Source organism: Hylaeus volcanicus, chromosome 4 (genome assembly GCF_026283585.1).
Source record: "Hylaeus volcanicus isolate JK05 chromosome 4, UHH_iyHylVolc1.0_haploid, whole genome shotgun sequence".
Classification (NCBI taxonomy): Eukaryota; Metazoa; Arthropoda; class Insecta; order Hymenoptera; family Colletidae; genus Hylaeus; species Hylaeus volcanicus.
Genome location: NC_071979.1, coordinates 5,006,433 through 5,029,365, shown reverse-complemented (window position 1 = coordinate 5,029,365; position 22,933 = coordinate 5,006,433). Strand labels below are relative to the sequence as shown.

The 22,933-nt window shown below is 38.0% G+C and overlaps 1 protein-coding gene across 8 annotated transcripts in view; it reads right to left on the bottom strand.

Annotated features, from left to right (window-relative positions):
* LOC128875411 (potassium channel subfamily T member 2) overlaps nucleotides 1–22,933 on the bottom strand; it is a 217,497-nt gene that overhangs the window by 193,316 nt on the left and 1,248 nt on the right. For 6 of the 8 annotated variants that reach the window (XM_054120957.1, XM_054120961.1, XM_054120965.1 and 3 more), the window contains exon 1: nucleotides 233–1,185. In XM_054120957.1, the coding sequence (XP_053976932.1) occupies nucleotides 233–489 (257 nt within the window). In that variant the 5' untranslated portion in view covers nucleotides 490–1,185. Of the gene's footprint in view, nucleotides 1–232; nucleotides 1,186–16,630; nucleotides 16,883–21,344; nucleotides 22,623–22,933 lie in introns of those variants that run through there. The other 2 variants (XM_054120962.1, XM_054120963.1) reach the window with 2 other exon arrangements.

Here is a 22,933-nt window from a genome sequence, read left to right as displayed (position 1 = left end):
TACGCAATTCGTCTGAAAAAAATATTACAAAAACCTCTGTTCACAAAATGCTACCGTTTTAGCCCTTCACCACTTCGCGACGCGTGCATCTCTTGTTTTTAATATCGCTTCACCTTTTTAAGTCATACACCACGAAAGCAAATATTAGTTAAAAACGTCGTTCACCAAATTTTCGCGCTAATATTCCATTCCGTCCCACCAGTCTCAAATGGATGATTGAACAACGACGTACCTCTCGTCCAGCTTGAACGAAGACCTCGACAGGTCGCTCCAAGCGCTCATGCTCCTGCTGCGTCTCCTGCAGGATGTCTGTGGTGCGAGTAGCCTGGAGCTACTGCGTCTCCTCGTGGAGGCCAGGTTCTCCGCCTGGAAGTAGACTCTCGGCGGATGCATCTTCTGCTGTGCATTAGGCGGCGTCGATGACGGCGTGACGGCCGTCGATGTGTGAAGTTCTGGCAGTGCCTCGTAGTCCCATGCTCTCGCGCCCATCTCGAGCAAGGGAACCGACGAGGCAGCGGTTTGCCCTCGGAGAGGATCCCGAGGCTTGCGCTGATGAAACAGGGCGAACAGCTGACGGAACGCCGACTCGTTCGCCCGGTGTTCTCTCTTCCTCGGTGGAAACTTCACTTTGTTGAGCGTGATCGTTTAACTGGTCTGTCCCGAACGAATCGATCTACGATGCCCCTCCGACGACATCATCGTTGACCCGCGACACTCACATCGCGAATTACCTAGCTGGTACACGGTGCGTCCAGACACAGTACTCGAGGTATTCGCTATTCGTTCCGACGCGATCGAACCGATCGAACAGCTTGCGATCTCTTTCCATTGCGGCAGGTTGCTTGGTTCCAATGCAACAGCGGATTCCAGACTGGTAGCCTTAATTGTTGGACTCCCAAGGATGTGCTCTATCGGTAGAGCCACGTGTTGCGAGCAAGTATCGTCGAGTTAATCTTTCGACAGGGAGCAGTTAATCGAATCAAGACCAAATAAGTTTGCTCGCGCGTCAAGTCCCAACGTAATTTCCAATCGACGAGCTCGACGATGTTTAACCGAATCGTTGTCTGCTTTGACGGTTAGCCGTTATGCTTTTAGGAACGATTTTAATGAAAGACGAAGTTACTCCTCGGGAGCATTTTCCCCGTGGAAGACCCGGAACGTCAAATAAATTACTTCCGACCTCGTCGCGACGCCTTCTCGCGGGTACAATTAACGAGGTGCTCTCGACCTTGTCGAACCGAGGTCAACAATGATTAGCGCATAACGATCAGCGTATTTCTACGCGCTTGAGTCCAACCACGCAGTGTCGTTGTGACTGATCGATTAAGAATCAAACAAGAGCAACGAAGCGTACGAAATCAATAACGTATCGAATCTGCGTTCGAATCTGCCCTACTAAATGCGACCGTGAAACAACGAGCGAACAAGTGTGAAATCCCTTGTTACAACTCGATCGAAAAATATAAACGTTTGTTTAGCGTTAATCGCGCAAACGTCGTGATACTATTTAACCAGTGCAACGTTAAATGTACAGCGCACGCTTTGCAAACGAAACCACGTCTCGTACGCGGGCGTTCTTTTATTTACCTACGGATATCAAAGTCACCGAAAACTGTTTAAAAATTACACACGAAATAACATCTCGACTACATCGTCAACAGTGGAACAGTCGAACAACTTCAACAACGATTCGAAAATTGTACAACCCTTGTATGATAACAGATTATTCTTATCGAAATAAATCAAATTAACGTCAAATACTTCCCTCGACTCTATCATCTGCGCGCAACGATAATCTTCGAAAATACAACCGGTGTTCTCATGGAGAAGCTATTTCATCCTGCGCTTCGATCGATGTCAAGTGACAGTCGTTCTCGCGATCGCAGCCATAGTATCCACAGGCATCATGCGCCATTAACACTCTACGCGACGATTGCCATTCATCGCGTATTACGAATTCATAGCATTTATCCTCGGCGACGGTAATTGCGGCGAGCCGTCAACGATCGAGCCATGGATCGTTATCATCCTTCGAGGACACTGTCGCGACTCCTTCGAACGACACCCGCGCATCGCACACTCTGTCCAGATTATTCCGTGGATTGCGTTTTACCGAATCGATGGAGACCGTTCGCAGTAACGTCGTAAACAAGTAGATTACGTTCGTGGAAGCATAATTTATCGTTGCGGTCTCGACAACCGGCGTAGAGGGCCGGCAACAATTCGTAGCAGCCTCTTGTCACGAGAGACTTTCGATTGGCCTGGGCTCGATCACGTGACGATGGTCAGCATCGAAGGTCATGACCATTGCAAAGTTACCTCGGACAGTGAGTGTCCACCCTTTGAATCCTCCCCGACGCTTGACATTTGTAGCCCGCTCGTTAGGAATGTTGCGACAGGTTACGAAGCGATCGATCCATCGAACCCGCGACAATTACATCCGTCTCACTTAGCACGTTGTTATTTTTCACACGACCAGGGTCGAAGCTGCCACTCGGTGCGTGTCACGAGGTCGCTCCCGATTTTACACCGTGATTTCCTTCGTTACGATAATCTCTCGCTGTTCGTCGTTAAACACTCTCCAAATAACCAGCACGCTTCAACAAAGACGCGAGCCAGGCTCTCTTACCAACAACGAACAATTCGAAACAGTTATTAACATCAAAACGTCATCGTCCATCTCGTCTTCGTCCGACTCTGCGTTTGTTTCGAGGCAAAATCCCGGGTCGTTTGACATGGTGGACGCAGAATTAAGAGCACGATGATCAAAGAATGCGAGCAATCACGCAAATCTTCTGACAATGAGCAATTGAACGGTAGAACGCCACTGGCGTTCGTCAACCCGATACTCGTGATCAGTGGTATCAGGTTCGCGAGATTCTCAGCTTCGATTACCGTCGACGTCGAAACAGGCGATCAGCTGATCGCCGTGAAACGAAATTTCACAAGCACTTGCGGGATTTCGACACAGTAGAGATCTCGAAAATGATCTCGGTCGACTCTTGAGTAGGAGGATCAAACGTCTCCGTTAGCCTGACGAAACACGTCGACTCGTTACCGCATCGACCTTGACATGCCACGAGTGTCTCGCCCCCGTAACTCTCTAAAGATTACAACCCCACGCGCGATAAGACTCTTCACTCGTTGAGATTAACGGAACGGTCTCTGGAGGATCATCGATGACAAGCTGTCCCGGAGGCTACGTCGCGACGTTGTCGGGTACTCGCGACGATGAGATCAGGGAAGGATCTCGCGAGGATTTCGGCCAATGGAAATGGCGGAAGGTTCGACCACGACGATCGGTTCCTCGAACGTGACACCGAGGGTTGCCTCGGGGTGTCCTCGTCTACTGGTTTTTCACTCTGCGAGGAGCCAGCTCGCAGCTCGCCACCCCGTACTGCGGCACATCGTAGCGGTTCTCTCTCGTGCTCCACCACCCCTTACTCTCTCCTCTCCGATCGCCAACATTCAACCCCTCTATTCCTCACCCTCTGTGTCGCCGTTTCGCTGGTTCGTTCTCATCCTATCTCCCTTCTTGTTCTATCAACGGAACTTGCTCGTGCTCTGTTCCACGACGGTCGCACCGCTCCGTCTCGCTTCTTGGCGAATGCGTGCTGAACCGGCGCACACATGCACGTGACGCCGCCGTTGCCAAGGCGACTGCGCCGCGGGATGCTTCGGATGCTTTTCGGTCCTCATCTCTGCCATCAGATCCTTCCCGTCGGCCCTGAGACCATCGCGAATCGCTTTCGTGACCGTGACAAACAACCCCGTCTGAGCTGGTAGAACGGAAGCTGAAGCGTGCTTGCGCGACGTCGTGATCCCTTGTTGACACTTTGACCGTTCTACTGGTCACGTTATATTGATTTCTAGACGTCCAATTATCTGGGAAGTGAATGGACCCATTTGGGTGCAATTTGGTACGGTCACTTTGTACGGGCATTAAAGGTAAATTTGGGAATGTTTAGATGAGATGGTAGAAAGTTAAAAGGAGATGAGTATTACATCTTATATGGGGTTTTCAGATTGTCTAATAAACATTCAAAAACTTCATTAGGTGCAATAGTTTGACTCAAAATATAAATAAGTCTCCCCTGGCAAATATTATTCCTAGTATTTTAATATTATTCCTTTTGTAAACTTACTTTCATTAACATGAAATATTTAAACTATACACGTTTAGAATACAAAGTTGATTATTTAACCTTACGGTACTAAAACAAGAAACTGGCTTTCCACTTAAAATACAATTATATTATGCCTGCCGGAAAGTTCTGTCAGTTTTTAAAATAATAGATTTCTCGTACCTTAAATAGATTTTATTGAATAATATAATTTTTGTCATTATGTATGACATCTTGTCAGCGAGATTGCAATTTGTATATCATTTTTAACGAATATGCGCATACTCGTTGAAACTTGAAAAGACAGAACTTTCCGGCAAACCTAATATTATTCGAATGATTATTTAGATACAATTTGGAGTACTCGTTCTACAAATTTTCCTCAGCTCTGGTTTTAAATATAGGCAACTGTAGAGATCACAGCGAAGGTGTAACGTCAATTAGGAAGTGATGAGCGAAATAAAGAAGACAAGGATGTCCCTTAAAAGAAAAAAGACCTTTACGACAGAAGCAACAACCCTTCGGTGGCGTAGCATCGTTTTATTATTCCAGGCCAACGAACACCCTTTAATCGGACGATCTGATTAATTTTATTAGATCGTCGGTGGTTGTACGGCGCTCAAAGCGGAGCTATTTCGGAATAGTGGAACGGGATGAATGGATGGCTGGAGTACAGCATCGATTCTCGCCGGGGACGAACCTAAACTTGCGTGACGGGCATGCGCTCTGGAGGTGAACGAGTAGCGCGGAAAAGCTCGAGGTTTCAATAGGCCACGTGGTTCCGCTCGTGTCCAAGATCAGAGTACCGCGCGCTTCAAAACAAGACACAAAGGCTGTTTATGTTTCCTTGAACTATTTTTTTTAACAGCGTTGAGTACAATTTAGAGAAGAAATATTCAAAGTACTTTATAAACTACTATAATTCACATAAAAAAAAAATATCTTGAATGGAGAGAACATTGTCGAAAAATGAAATGTTAAATGTTTCAATAAATTCTCAGCATTTTTTGACTGAATTCAATATTTATTTATGAAGCATCGAATATGAGTTATTTGATTTGAAATAACTCTATTTATTCTAACTCTATTTATTTTCGACCCATTTGACTTAATAAGGGTGGTTTCATCCACCAAAACATAACGTCATACCACTAAATAAACTGTGTCGAATACTTTCGAGAACTTTTACCAGTATGCAAAGTTTCAGCGGCATTAGCATATATGGTGGGTGATGTTCTGTAGAGGTCTATGATTTCATTAAAGTACCCTAACGCAGACTAATCTGAAACTTACATAACTAATTTGACCCGACCATCAAAGATAATATTACATTTCTTTCGTTCCGTCTTAACCGTTAGAAATGAACATTATTAGGGTTTAGGAATTAATCTATTATAGTTAAGGCTTTTAAATTTCATTCTTTTAAATTATTGCGAAATTATATACTACAATTAGATACTAATAGATAGATAATAGATTCATAGTCAATTTTCCGCAATTGCTTTGCCATATAGTTCCTCGTTTATAGAAGTTCGAAGCAGATCTACAATGCATGATCAAAGTCCTAAATTTCATCCCCACAGTTATGCGATGCATCTCCAATTATATCTATTCTAGCCAGTGATACGGTCAGTTTAATAGTGCGTAGTTCTGGCTCTATTATTCTATACCATAGATTCCCGAATTGTTTACAGAAATTCTACCAGAAGTATGTACTTCGTTTTGTAAACTCCATTCTTTCTAAATTTTCTCGGAATTTTCGAGGAATTTCTGTCTAAGCTATCACGTTGAGTCTCTGTTTGAACTATAAATTACTGTTGCATAAAAGTGGAGCACGTAGTAGTTTTTGTTTCTCCATCTTCAATCTCTGTATTATTGCACATGCCAAGAATTTTGACATAATAAGGTAAAATGACTTTTTTCAAAAGTAGGTAACATAGTCTCGTAGAGATATCTAAAATCTGGCATGGAGACTTCCGTAAATGAAACACGGTTGTCATTAAATTATACAGAAAGTTAATTTAATTTTCTTGAAATAGTTGGTTTGCAGATTCGGCCATTAAAAGCGAGAAAATTTATAATCTTGGCAGCTTTTTTCCACATTCTCGTCTTCTCCTTCGAAAGAAGATGAATCTGGTAACGTCATGCGGCGCACTCTGGGGAGCAACAAAAGTTTCGCGCTGTATACTTGGAATGGCAAACGAGAAAGCTCGAAAGCTCTGCAAGCACAACGGCTCCAGTACCGTCGATAAAGCAGAAAGTATCTTCTCCGCGAAGAAGAATCAACTCGCATCCCTCTTTTGGTCCTCCAGCTCAACGACTTGCACCTCGTTGACCCATAAAGAACCTACTTTAGCGACAACTTCCGAGGACGCAGAAGAATGTATCATTGAGGTTGGTTGCAAGGAACTTCAAGGCGACGATAAAGCGTATCCGAGCAGTAATACTGAATAAACGGGACAAAACCGGGAGCTAAATTCTATATACTGCGTCAATCTCTACTTTACCTACGTGAGAATTGATTTCCTTGCGTTACTGGAGAACAGTTCAATCGAAAGTATAGAAGCCTGTGTACTCTTTAACCCTTAGAAGCCTGATTTTCCAAATTAAATATAAAAAATATCAATGTATTTATTATTTGAACGATTTTGGCAGCTGGCGTTTATTTTTTTAACTTTTATTCGAACAAACGTTATGGAATGGTAACATACGTACACCCAATATTAAAAACAAACAAATTCCAAGTGTACAATTCGATTTAAAAGTCCGGTATCAAATTTGAAACTTTGGGGATTCAAGGGTCAAGATAATAGTGCTCTAATTCTTCAGTGAATTACAGAAATTCATAATTATATAAATACCGAATTAAGATTAATGTTCTTTAACTATCAAAATTTATATAGTATTTATATAGTATATTTTTATTTCCTCAGGAATGTTTCAATATAGTAGAAGAAACGAATGAATTAAATGGAGTGGAACAATTTTCATGATTACTGCGGCGCTGCAAGCATTGTTCGTTCTTCGTTGTTTTTCTCTCAACTCGGCATTCTAAAAAGGTATGACGCGTTCACTGTGAAATTCTTGATTAATTATAGTTTCATAAAACGTTCACTAAAAACTGAAAAGTTTCAAATAAGAACAGAAGTTCGAACAGATATGACCGTAAGAAGAATACTACGAAAACCAATTTTGCAATCTTAAGCGATACTAGGACACGAAGTAATTGCACACTACGCGATGCGCGAGAGGTAATGGCGTAAATTATAAGTTTCTTAGTCCATGTTTTCATGAACCTTCGCTATTCCCTCAGGTTACCTAGCGAACTTAATTAATCAGTTAATTAACGAAAGCCATTTGTTCGAGCACAAGTTTTATCTACGGATCGAACAATGATGCTTGATGAACATGAAAAATTAACGGAATCTTCCCGTAAATACTTCTATGGTCGATGCTAGCTGATTGTGAGTTTTCTTTGAGACGAAAAGCTTTCAGAAGATTAGCTTTTAACGAAAGATACGACGAACAATTTCAGTCTTAACTACAAATTGCACTTGACGTTTTGTTCTCGGGTTGGAGTCATTCCCAAACAAACTAGGAAAGTTAAATATTAATATTGCGATAGAACAAATACGTAATACGTAAATTCACTAGCTGAAGAGGATGGCTTGCTTTCCGCTATCACCTTTAATCAAGAGTTTCCGCGAAAAAAAATCGATCGAGACGAAGGAAATTAAAGAGACCGGTGATAACGGATTCCTGCGGCTGTACAAGGAATGAAAGGGAAATAATACTTCAAAGGGCTGCTATGGGCTGGAATGGTTTTTGGTGTTCGGTATCTTCGTGAAACTTTCTTAATTTCTGTATTCATAACAAGTACTACATTCTACATGAAGTAACTAAATGGCCCATTTAGAGGCTAAATGGCCTCGTACAGAAAAATGGTTGAACAGCAGGAAATGTCAGAGCCGTTCATCGTTTCCATCAACGGTTTTTCAAAACCTCGATTGAGATTTATTTTGTATCCTTCTAAAACAAAGATTCTGGGATTTCAGGGACTTGGGACTGTCAGCCGCGACTTACCGAGATGGATAGCAATTTCACGGGCTGATTTTATCAGCCCAGAAGCTATTAAGTGCATTTCACTTGCGTCGCTATCGTGCCGTATCAGTGACTATAAAGAGACGAGGACATTAAAGCGGACGCAAAAAAATGGCTTTACAAAGACGAAGCGTTTCAAAGGTAATCCAAGCTGTTGTCCAGTCAAAGTGTCGACAGCATAGCATGAAATGTTATAGTGTAGTTCTATGTTTTGCGTGATTCGAAATAAAAGATGATTAGGTAAGTGAGGGGAAGCCACCTTGGATATGTGAGAATCATTGCTATATTCAACAATCTTTTTTTCCGGAAAACAATTGACTTAATAGAAGATCTGTTCGCTGAGATTTATTCTACATATATTAAATAGTACGATAATTTTCGGAAAAGAAATATAAACGACTTCGAAAAACATCAAAACTGCACTGAAAAGTATGAAATAATTTCTATTTAAACTGCATTATTACTCACCAGCACTTGGTAAACTTGATTAAATTATTAAATATTCATCAGCATTCAGCAACATTAAATCAGCATTCAATATTGCCGCCCTCACCAAAAACTAACCCAAGCCGGAATTAAAAGTTTTTAATTTTGCCCCGCCTCCGAAAAGGTTGCATGTTGTATTTAATAAATAAATCAAATTCATCAAGTGTTGGTGAGTATAGATAATTTTTATTTAAAAAATTAAAGTTTATTGCAGTGGGATGTGCTATAATTCTCGAGGCTTAATATTTCTAACACACGAATATTTTGTACTTCTCCATATTTCTTCAAGATAATATGGAATGTTTCTTTCTATTTAACTTAAAAGCACAATTGTACTCAGAATCAACATACTGGTATATCGAATATAGAAGAAATTTATTTCCAGTGTCATAAATAACGATATTTCATAACACGCTTAGCACAGGGTTCCATCGTTACATTTAATTACGACGTTATTATCCGTCGTTAGTAACAATATCCCCCACGCAATTAGGAACGATATTGGACACCAACGGTTCTATTATACGAAAATCAGTAAAGAAGCTTGCGAGTGTGAAATAATATTTGCCAGTCTCGAAGCAATTTTATTGTTAGAATCGTTTAGACTCGTTTGAGTAATCTTATACATAACTTATAAATAAAAAATTTGTATTTTAATTGTAATGAGTTTAGGTACAATGCTGACTCCCAGTTAAGAGTCGATACTTCTTAATTAGGTAAATTAATACACACTCTTGAGTAATTAGGTAAAATAATATACACTCTTAATTAGGTAAATTAATACACCCTCGTTCTAAACCTACATACAGTCAGTGTAATAAGTATTCGTACAGGAAGAATTTATTTCAAATTTGGTTGTTGTACGAATACTTCTTACACTGACTGTATATTCTGAGCACACTTATCGAATATTTTTTACATTAGCCTGCATCACGAACGCGTGAAACCCACAGTCTAGTTTTAGTAACTAACTCGTGTGGTTACACTGGCTGACGTTGTTACAGAACGTATACAAAGACACCAGCGGAGTACACACGAGGATTGAATAGTTCTTAACATAAACGAATTCAGCTCTAGGAGGCATCCATTTCCGTATTCAACTTTGCTTTCATCCCACGTGGAGAATCGGGATTGCATTCAGGACGTAATGGATCAAACACAGCACGTAGAGGATGGAAAACGTGAAACAGGAAAAAAGAAATTCTCCAGCTGCTCTGAAAATCAAATTCGACGGCAGAGCAACATGATTCTTTTAGAAAATGGTTACCGCGGTGTTCGCTGGAATGTAAATCAGAGCTACAAAAACGGTGACGAGTACGGAGAACCTCGTTTGGAACATTTGGGTATACGAGGTATGGTCAAAAGGTTCGTGTAATTTTTTGTTCATTTGAAAAAGTAACGATGTACTCGTATAAATTTATATTGTACCCACATTGTATTTCTATTGTATTTTCCAATTTTGAAAAACACATTTGGAATGAACTTTCGTCTATTGTGTTTTAGTTAAATTGCAAATTTAGTTCATTCGTTGTTTCATTTTTGAAAGTACATAATAGCCACGGGATGTAATATTTGGCGAATACTGTGTTATTAAAATTTCACGGATGAGTAATAATGTCTGAACTGGTGCATCATCGTGCTACATTTTCTGCAGCTTGGATTTCTACGCGCATTTGTTTAAATAATACTTCTTATTAACCGTAACATCATGTGGTAAAAATTCATGGCAAACAACGCCACGGTAATCGAAGAAAATTGTCCATTACAGGTTTCCAGACAGCTTAAATTGTAATATACTAATATTATTATAATATAACTAGCTGTGCCCCGCGTGGAATACTATTCTTATTCTACATACACTAAAAATGTACCCAATGTCTTGGACTAAAAAATGTCCAAACTAAACTGTGTTTATAATAAAGAAACAGGAAATCAATTATATATAGATATAATATTGAACTAAATATTATAAAAGACAACTTTTGCCCCCATTAGAAGTCACGCATGATAAGAAGAGTAAATCCCTGCAATATTTCGTTCCATCTCGGTGCACACGCGCGTGGAAACAGACCTTCGAAGGAATTCCTTTGGCAGATTTTTGGTATGGTTGTAAACCAGTTGACAAAACGGTAGGGACAGCGGAAAATAGTAAAAATAGAAACGGCGGTCGATACTAATTGTGTCAAGTGTGGCCCTCGGCTTCTGCGCGAAATAAGACAATGTCATTCTGCTGCATGCCTTTTTAATCCGACCAGAGACAATTCGATGAACCTATACGCGAGATAGGAAGCAAACCGTGTCATGCGAGTCTTTGCTTAAGGGTACTTCTCACTTTAAAGTCTTGAAAAATTGGTCACGTATGGTTCCGGAGGGAAAGTATCAGCAGAATCGTCCTTAAATGGTGTTGGTCGCGATAAGTATGGTTATGATAGTGTCTGGAATGTATACTATTGTAGTATCCGCGCTTTCCATGACCAACAATAAGAAGTTAAACAAGAACACGAAACGTAGGATGCGGGATTGGTAGGTAAAGCGGTCGACTGTGGATCCAAGGATCGTGGGATCGAATCTCTCCGTGGCTTATTTTTCGTTTAGACTCGTACGCTATTTTTATCTAATTTCAGAAGCATGAAACAGATATCGAGCGACTGGCTATCACTTTGTAGGTGTCAAAGAGACAATGACGAGTCGCGGGGATACCTTGTCCGCGAGCGTGAAGGTGTTAAAAGCCGGCGGTGATCGTCTTATCGGGAACGAGGATACCAACGTCATCGCGAATCTTGCATACATTTGCATTAATGAATCCCAGATGACATTAACGACAGGTCGATGGTTAACGCGGGAGCACGGATACAAGGATGCGGTGTGGCGATGTCAGCACTCACCCTTCTGATTGTAATTACGTATATTCTGCGGAGGAGTAGACGGAAAAAAATAACTAGGAGACAAATGTCACGCAGGACACCACGCGTGACCAGCATCGATTCGATCATTTAGAGAAGAGCGCAGAAGGCTGATGGGAATGTTTATTGGAAGTCAGTCGATGGCGGAACAAGTAACATTATTAAACATTTCGATTCTCGCGTCTGGATCTTTCTCGGTAATAAATAACTGAATTAAATTATTTTGAAGGAATTACAAAACTAAATTTGACATACATATGAAGAAAAAATTGTGTAAGAGACAGGAACTACTTTTCAACGATAATGTCGAGAAAAAGAGAAATAAGTTTGTATAATGCGATTAAGACGTGTCTGTGCAAACTCTAGTAGCATAAAAACATTGGTTAAATATTTTGTTCGAATATTAAAGAGATATTTGTTTAGCCACACTGTTTAAGATGAAAAAAATATTTTCCTGAATATCGTATACATATACACGAAATATAAAATAAATATTAAATGAACATGAATTAAATGTGCTTCGAATGTACAAGAAATATCTGAAACACATTCAGAGAGTATAGAAACAAGATGTAAGACATGTGAGTTCAATATTCCATACATATTTGGAAATACAAACTAAAATATTCCTGCAATATGTTTTATGGAAAAGAAAATTTTGTGTAATCTAAGAAATATGACTTTGTCAAATATGTTGTCTATTATTCTTAAAAAATTCAAAAAACCACTCTACATTTTTGTAATATGGTTCGTGATTTAGAGACGAGGATCAACTTCCCTCCAAAGGAACCCTACCATAAATTTCAGCTCACGACCTTTGGAATTGATGGCTACACTGCTAATACATATGTATGTATATATGTAAAACCATGTTCTTGAGAAAATTCTTCCAACGTGAGTATTTATACTCTAAACAATTGCGTCGAATGCAAAATGCTTTCTAAGTCGGTTAATTTTTTCGTGGCAACACTTTTCGTTAAGCTAATGGAAAATCCAATTAGAGACGGCAGGAAAATCAGATGAAACGATAACTGAATACTTAACGCAGGGGAAAAATGCAGAAAAAGAGCCGATGAAAATCGATGGAAACGAAAAAGTTTCTTCGATGAGCATTATATCCATGCATAAGGTCACGAGGGATATTTCTGTTGAATTGAACTCAGTCATCATAGAGTTGAACCAATATTTCTTCCTTTTCTCGCGCGCGTTTCTGACCGACTTTCTTCCAAAGGATGTGGACATATTGGAGCGTAAAAAACTAGACTAGTCGTTGAAAGAAGGAATTCACCGCCATCTCGGTTTCAGGGAAACACCAGTGACAATAATGTTTGTTCTTCCTCCTCCTAAGACAGACAGCTTTAATCTGCTTTAAAGATTTCGAAGATATCCATCAATTGTTTATAAATTTGTATCTAAAAAATAGATTACAGTCAACCAAACTCACTGAATTTAAAATATATAGTGTACTAAAAATGTAAGACATAATGCTTTCATTAATACTCGAATGCCTTAAGATTCAAATTTGATACAGAACTTGTAATTGTAAACTTGCAATTGGCTTGTTTCTAATATTTGCCTGTATGTATGTTACCATTGCATAATGTTCTTTTGAAAAAGAATAAACGTCATCTGTCAAAATTGTTCAAATAATAAATACATCGATATTATTTTTAATATAATATGGAAAATCAGGCTTCTAAGGTAAGTGGTCGAAATCATATTAATGAAATAAGTGAAAAGTGAATTGTATAAGTTAACAAGCTATTTTGTTCTACAATTTGTCGCTCGATAAGTGTGCTATCAAAATGTATAGAAAGTTTTCCCCTCCTAACTGGTTATATGTTTCTTGCGGCCGAAAGTCGCGTCTTGAATCTTTCTCTTGCACAGAGCTCAGAGCTTCAAGCCCTACTGTCACATTCGCTTGAATTTTCTATGGCAACGCCGAGAGTATGATTACCTTTGTAATCTTCGAAGTCTGACGGACTTGAATATTATACGGAAGATCTGGGAAATGAGACGTCTGTTGAAATTCTGCCAGAGTTAGGCAGAATTTTATTGGAATAATAGATGACGAATAAAAGCTGTGTACAGCGATTTATTTGCGATGTTTATTCAATCCATCAGTTATTCAAGCAGTTTTATTCCAGCATTTTCATTCGAATAAAGCAAATAAAATTCTGTTTATTTGACTTTGTACGAATGTAAATTTATAACTTTTAAAGCTTCGCTTTAAGCTTCATACATGATCATTGTTTATAATTAGAGAGATTCAGCTATCATAAAAGTCGTTAGTTATTTAATAATCACTGACTTTAATTTGAATTGAGACCACTAAGTGACCTAATACGAGGTCAAGCTCACTCGGTATAATCGAAGCGTCTATCGGTAAGGTAATTACAGGTGTTGACGTGTAGCACCTTCCAAACGAGTAAACATTGCAGAACTGTCTCCACTGAGACACGAGATGTAGTCACGCAATATCGGACCGCGGCAAACCATAAAATGTGTTATAAGGTGATCCTACGCATTCTCGGTAACATCGACCGATATTTTAATAAAAGCAACATTTAAGTATCAATTCGAAATAATTAAAATCACGATTGAAGCGGATATTTAGGTGGACCACCTTGTATATGGTCCTATCCATTGTTTATCAAAGGTAGAAGTCCACTCAGGTCTTTTTTCACTCTACAATGCCCGATCGAAATCTTTCAATCAAATTTTCAGCAATCAAAGCGCTTCTGTTCAAGCGTAACGTAGATCAACTTACACTGGCACGTTCCTCTGTCAACTCGGTAATCTCTTCTTTCCAGGCGAATAAAGTTCACAGCTTAATTTTTCGCCCTCGAAGGCCTTTTCCTCTCTCAAATTGAATTAGTGTTTCGACGAGTTCCACACCTGTGTACAAATCCACCTGAATATACGTGCTCACTACACGACCGCACCCCGACGGCCATTGTGCATAAGAGATAACCGCAACAATTTTACTTGCGTCACGAAGTTGCAAAGCCCGTTATTAGTATGAGTCATCTAACGACTCTTAGAGAATTTACAAAGTGTGTGATTATTACCAACAAAATTATGGTACGTTCGGTATATCTATAAAGAATGAGATAAAAATTGTTACAATTAACAATAATATATTTTTCACGAGCTTGATTTAATAATAAATTTTAAATATGCATCTTAAATGACCTGTTTAATTTTCCGGTGTTCCCTCAATTCGTTGTTTTTCTTTTATGAATACGATTTGTATCGTATAAATACAAAGCAGTTTACAAGTATAAATCATGTTTTAATCAACGAAGTGACTCCTGGAATGCGTTAGGCGAGAAAGAATGCGATTAAAGTGAGTGATATTAGTAAACTATGGAGCGCCGTTTCGTGTCACATGTTGCTGAATTATAATGAGACAATTCGCTAGGGTCTGAAAAGATGCACTGAAAAAGCGGAACTTGGGCTATCGTATTCTAAAAATTGAATTGAATAAAAACAGTGCAAATGAAGAACCTAAAGTCGCGACATATACAATAACATACTTCATATAAATGTTAACTGAAAGAGTAGGATATGATAATAACGTCAAGTAACAGAGAATATCGCTAGAGTTTCCTTTCGATCAAACATAAATTAATTAATACCAGGAAAGTGACGAGCTATTTTAAAATTGTAATAGTATTCCGTGTGAAGCCCTAAATGGCTACTTTCGTATCCTTTTGTTTTCGAGAATCACTCCAAGCGTTGAAATAAATTTCCACTTACCGAACTTTAACGCGATCGTCGTGTTTCATAACAACATCCTGCAGAGATTTAATTTTAGTGCCATTCAATGCTCCTCAGACGACCTCCAACGCTTCCGCAAATAATTTGGCAAATATTTGTTCCGTCGTCAAAGACGTCTGAATCCCGCTTCGACTCTTGTAAAAGGCCTCATTAGATATTTACTTGTCGAGTCTCCGATAAAAAGAGAACACGACGTATTCAAAAGACTATCTTGTTATGTTACAAATTGCCTTAGCCGTGATTTATAAAGGAGGACGCAGAGAGGAAAATAAAATACAATTGACGATACGTAACTGTTTATCTTTGGAAATGATCGAGAATTAATCTGTCAATATTACTTCAGAAATTGCGTACCTCAAATTTCAAGTGTTTCATATTCATTAAATGATGTTCAAAATTTATAATAAATGATTCTAACAGGAAAGTGTAATAAATATTATTTTAAATTATAGGTGTATGCACCTATGTACGTATAATATTTAAGTGTTTCAGAAGTAATTTACAAATTTTAATGATTTTCCAAATTTATAATTGATGAGCGTAACAGGAAAGTGCAATAAATATTATTTTGAATAATAGGTACTACATAAACCAGAAAAAAATTATTCAAGTAGAACATCAAATTTCGACAATAAATTATTATTGTTTGAATAACTTGAAGCATAAAATGAAATGTTTTTATTCTGTATTCTCTAATTTCAAACTACACTCGTTCCATGTATTTTAATTGTATTTTTCTCTGCTTAGCGCATTCACTATGCCGTCCTGAAATCGCTTCGTTAATTAAAACGTGACCTACCTTATCCTAAATTGTTCCGCATTCATGCGAAAAGAATTTCATTTTTAAAACAGGAACATCGTTCAGGATGAATATTTCCAAATCAAAATTAAATTAAACTTGGCATTTTCAAATATTTCCTCGATTCATTGTGCTCTCACTCTCTTCAAAAACTTGGAATCATTTTGAAAATCATAAATGTGCTTTCGACTTTTTCGGATTTCGGAAATTGAATTTCATAGGGATATCGATAGATTTTCGACAATTTTATTCCTACAATAAATAACGATTAAGACAACGATAACTTATTCGACTGAACTGTTACATACAAGTTATGATCCAACTAATAATTTTGTTCCATCCTTGGTTGGCAAATATTTCCTTACCCGCAGAGTTCCCCGAGTTCATTAATGGAAATGTTTCCGAAAAACGTAGATGACGGAATATTTACTCACCGTTCCCCGTCGTCGTTAAATGCGTAATCCCCCAAGATGAGATCACGGAGTCTGTACCTCGGTGGTAGGATAAGTGGCAGGCAAGGATCCGGCTCGTTCATCGTGCAGGTCGTGCTTTCGGAGCTTGATAATTCTTTGCTCACTGGTTTCGTGTACCCCTCGACCCGTTCGGGGGTACCACGAAAGAGAACACTCGCGAGTGCCAGCTTTACGATTTTCGAGTTCACATTTGCATGATCACCTCTTTACTACCTGCAAAATATTGAAAATGGTTAATCGAACAATCTTTTCCTTTAAAAACGAACGAAATAAAAGTTTATTTTTCTATTTGAACATTTTCAATGACGAATGAATGCCACCGTTGAGTTGTGTTTATTTATAAACAATTATACCTCGCACAGTGCCATGAAACGCAATGCGATAACTGTTATAATCATTTTATTCATTCATTTATTGGAATAAAAAATTATTCGTTTTTCTTTAATAACCTCACTTTACTTTTGGTCGAAACTTTCATTCGAAATTTTATTCGAATAATTCTATTCACTAATACTACTTCGAAGAACGTTCAACTATGTTACACCACAAAGACCCAATTTGCACTGTGTTATCCTCTTTCGACTCACAACTGCAGCCACTTGGAAATAGAATCTAATGATTATTCCAACTCATTCTCCAACATTCTATTCGCGCCATAAGCACGGTCATTTCCTTGGATGGAAAAACACGATTATTAGCAGGACATTGACTGCCTTTCGTTACACTGCCGCGCGCTAATGAACTGAATTAATAAATTAATCAACGCGAATTAACTAATGGAACGGCGACAAATTCTATTCTTCTTTTTATGAATTGAAACTGGTTTTCGCAAATTAACATCAATTAACTAACAATAAAAACTAGCGAATGTACGTGAAAAAATATCTCATTAATTATTTCCCTTTGATTTTAGTACGTTCTTCTTTGTATTAAAATAATGTCTTGTTGTTAACTCATCGAATTCTAGTTGCAAGTAAAATTGTATAGTAAACAGAAGGGAGAGCAATGATTGTACAATACATATGCTAATTACAATGCAGCGCGGATAATTACAATGCGTACTTCAGATACAAAGGCACATTAATTAAACTGGGGAAGCAACTTTAACCTGTTATTTGCAAACCAAACAAATGTAATTAAAGGAGTTACGTGTCTTTCTTGGCCGCAATGAAATCGTTTAAAATACAGGTCGACGGTTCTCAGGTAACAGATGCCATCAGATAGCGCGTACAAATCGCGGGATTTGTTAAATTACATCTATTCGTCAGATCGCTATCGAAATGGTCCAGCAATTCCCACGTTAGTACCTTTCAAGCGATCGAGTATTTGTATTATAAATTGAAAATCTACTGATCGAGATTAAGAATGGCATTGTTGGGACGTTTGCCAAGAGTAACCCCTATAATACTCGAATTCTTATCGGGCACAAGGGATTCTGTACGTCGAGCAGGCGAAATAAAGTATTTATGGAATCTATACGAGCTTTTCCTGTTCAGGGGGTGAGATAATGTTATGCCGTGGTTCATAAGAGATGATATGTTTAAAGAATATCTTAGTAAATTGACCTTAATTCTGAGGTACAAAAAAACCCTTTTAAAACATAATAATTCTTACAGAATTCATATTTGAAAAATAATAATTTATACGGAATTCTTATTTGAGAAATAATAATTCTTACGGAATTCTAATTTAAGAAATAATAATTCTTACGGAATTCTAATTTAAGAAATAATAATTCTTACGGAATTCTAATTTAAGAAATAATAATGCATACGGAATTCTTATTTTAAAAGTAATACGTCATACAGAAATTTTATTTAAAAAATAATAATTCTTATAGAATTCATATTTTAAAAATAATAATTCTTACAGAAATCATATTTAAAAAATAATAATTCATACAGAATTCTTATTTTTTCAAAGAGTCTTTCATAAATAATCACAGTTCAATGCAACACAGAGTTCAGTATTTCATCATTGTTGTAGTCCATTCATTTCTCCGTTCAACTAAATTGAACTAAATTGAATGATAAATATATGAATTATCCCAGCTTAATACAACATGGAGTTCAATATTCATTAACTTTGATATTCCATTCATTTTTCACTTTAACCGAATTGAATAGTTCGTCTCTTGATGGCTATTTGAAAAAAGCTCAACTGTTACTTTACATTCAGAGTTATTTCAAATTCCAATAGCAACGTCATACGTGAACTCTGGCGTCACGTATTACGTTTTTATGCTTCTAGGACAAATGTAGATTTTATGTTCCAGTTCCATTTCTCGCGGACTACAGCAACTGAAATGCGTATTTCTAATAGTAAATAGTAAATAGTAGACGCGAGCACTGATACTTGATCATGGATTAGTGACGAAATGCAAGCGCTAAGAGCAGAGTATTCTCCTGAAATTAGGCACGGTTCTATATCGACATACGAGGTGTTCTCTCTACTCAAAAGCCATTTACCAGCATGTAACGGCATCGCATACGCGTAAACTTAACAAACTTAATAATTAACAATGTGTTAAATTTGTGGCAAACGACACGGTGTGTTTTATTTTTACAATAGAAGATTCGAGGTTTAGAGATATACAAAATTTCTGTCGCTATTATTAGACAAGTTCTTCACGCATCAACTTTCAATTTAAATTATTTATTTATTTCAAGTCCCTGGCGCACTATAACAGAGTATATTCTTAAAGCAGTACTGCCTGATGTAAATCATTCATATCAGAAATGCTAAAAATTAACCAAGGATTTGAGATTAATAAGTTTGTCATTTTACAACACCACCGCTAATTTCATAATAATATTTTCAATTTCTTGTTCGAAACCGTGAAGTTTCCTTTGGTAAGCGAGCTCCGACGTTCCCTTGAAGGAGAATGGTACCGCGCCTACTGACCAATATCGATTATTAAATTAAACAACGCCAATTTCCTGTGCAATCGATTAGTAGTAATCTGTAGAGCGAAATGTAATGCGTGAAAATAGGTATCCCGTTTGGTAGAAGTAGGACTTAATTTATCATGAACATCTTATGCAATAAGGTAATACAATGTACTTGGTATTGTTTTAATTTTCATAATGAGCGTTGTAAGGATGGCGAGTGTAAAAAGAAACATTATCGCCTACGCAATGAAAGTGCAACATAACGTAACGTGTCTTGTTCGTAAACCTTTTTAAGTAGCCCTTTGAGTGCATTTAATGTATTAAGTGCAGTGCATAAACGCCAGATGATTTAATATATCGAGATGCAGGAATGGAACAAAGATAGAGTTCCATTTTTATAAAAGCCATTCTTGATACTCATCATCGTTCGAAAGTGTAGCTACGTTAATTATTTCCACAGTGGAATTATCCATCGGATAAACTTTTAATAATGCATCGAGTTAAAAGTACACTTCGTCATAATCCAGTATGTCTCATCGAGAGAATGTACATTAAAAAGTCACTTAGAGTGCCTTGTACTGTAGAACATCCGGCATTCGTTTGCATACTTCCTCCGTTAGTATTATATCGAAATTCTTCAAACGTCCTTTCGCGAGGAAACGATATTACTTATTCCGCTATACTTATTCGGACTTGCGATCGAAGAAATTTTAAATTTCGTTTCTCAAAAATTCGTTTTTGTAGAAAGTACGAGTTATTGTATTTTTAGTTTGATTCTTCAATTCGCGAACCTCAATTATAATTTATACGTGTAGAATGGAGTGAATTTTAGCCAGCGGGGTTTTGTTTTCATAGCTGTCGTCCGCGTCCGCTCGAATCGATGGTCACACGAGCTGAAGAAACATAAACAGTGGTGTGGACAATTCCTGATTGCGAATCCCAGCAACAAATTTGATCAACATTCGATTCTTTACTATAACTCGAAAACTGTTGGTTTCTAGATACGTGTTTACTAACACGTTTTTATTTATTTCAGTGTACGCTATATGTGCCTAAAGTTCGAGATACCAATTTTAAGGAAAGGAGGCGAAATAACAGAAGGTTAGTGACAGTGATTTTCACTGAAGCACGGAAAGAAATAATTGTAAAAGTTGAGCAACAATGGAAATGAATTTAAACGAAATTCGTGAATTTTTATGAAGTTATAGAAATAAATACCACGATTAATGTTTCATTATGTTGTCTCCAATAGTTTAAATAATATTCAATCATAATTGAAATTTTCAAGAATATTTGTCTGGCAGTCAACGTGTTAAAGTGCTCTGGTTATATAATTACAAGAAATATTTGTACAGCAACCAATTTAAAATAAATGGTTCCTGTACGAATACTTATTACACTGACTGTATATTATAACAAGAAAAGAAGGCCATTCTTTGAGTCTGAACATAACGATATAAAAATTACGATATTATTATATTAATTGTAGAATATATTCAACATACATTATGTATATTTTATATAATGTTTTTATATTATTGTACGCCATAAATGTATAAAATCAGCAGTCTATTTATTATACTAGTTCATAAGTAAACAACTTATTACACAATTTTTCATTCATACATTTAATTTTCTTTCATACACCATACGAAAGGAAATAAAACACAACGCAAAGAATCTTTATGGAGCCACTGCAGAAAACATTATCCGAGATCGATAAATCTGTACATCTACCTTGAAATAGTACGATAAATTTCAAATAAGTGGCAGTAACTACTCACACGACTCGATTCCTCCGAAATTAGGGCCATCGATGCGCTCTCCATTTTTCTCTGTCGGCGCGGCACTCGACCGTCATCAATGTTTGACACCCTCGTTCAACCGCACGTTAACCGAATCTTCAGCACGTTCGTGCACCAATATCGAACATTCGACACTTTCTTCCATCGATCGACACTGTACAATGTTGCTTACAACGGTAACCATGCCGTGCATCACGACTGTTAAACAATTCACGAAATTTGTTCAGCCCAATCGATTGACCGCGAGAAAACGCTTCCAGAGCGGATGATCGCTTACGAAAGAGTCAACATGTTTCCATCGGCAGCGAGCGTCTTGGTTCCGCAAACAAGCCTCCCTTTCGTCGACGATGAGCACGTAAATTTGTTTGAAACTTGGACCGAAGTTAATAAAATAAATTCAATTTTCCTTTATTTCTAAGCAATAAAGGAAAAGAAACATAAAAAGTACGTTGCAAGGAGTGATTTCATTACTTCGATATAAATTTAGGAGTCCTTGATGTATTTATAGCGTATTATAATATGAAGTTCAATTCGTCGTGATATGCATTCTTCGTTACTTTTGCCCGAATTTGAGCGTGTATTTACTTCCATGAATAACTATTCAAGAGTCTCTTAATGTGATATATCCCTGATACGTGGCACTTTGAATTCAGATCGCGGAGTTATATCAAACTTCGAAATCCCAGAATACTTTTCTCTTCTTGTCGAACGAATCCGTTATTCGTTATCCGTTATCCGTTTAATTATTTTAATACCACCGTTTCGTCGAAACTTGTGAACGAAACCTACCCCTCCGGAGTGTACTACGACGCACCATAACTTTTTCCATTACGGACTCCAAAGAACAGACTCTAATTTCATCGATCGGCTCACTGACGATTGAACAGGTCACGTACTTTTAAACACGATGCCACGGTCATTCAAACATCACCATGTGTCAAACAACGCGATCACGTTACGAATTATGTCTAGCTTTGCAAAGGAAACTGGCTGTTCGAGATCGCAGAACGTTTAGCGGAGAAAAAGTCGCGTTTAGCGACATTTTTGGAGAAACGAGGCAGTGGATGATAGCTACGCCGTGACAGTGAGGTGATGATTAACGTTAGAATGGATTTTGATGGCGTGATAACGCCATCGAGATCGAGTACCGCGCGACACGTGCGACCCGATCACGTTTTCGATTCGCGAGGAACGTCGGTCGAAATTGTATTCGAAGCGCGCGCACTCGACGCTCGCTGGTCGGCGTCTCGCGCTCCAATGCTGACGCGCCTACGTCGCGACGTCGACTGACGCTCCTGATGACACCCCCTTGATCTCCACAGTGGGGCAAAGGCACGAGATGACAGCCGAAAATTGAAGGAATGTACACTGGTGGACTAAATTACAAGACACCCTGAAAATTATAGGTTCGGGTATTTAGATAACGATGGATAATAAAATGGGATATATTCGTTAGTTATTACAAGATATCCTGAAAATTATAGGTACTGGTGTTTAGATGATGATGGATAATAAAATGTAATATATTCGTTAGTTATTATAAGATACCCTGAAGATTATAGGTACAG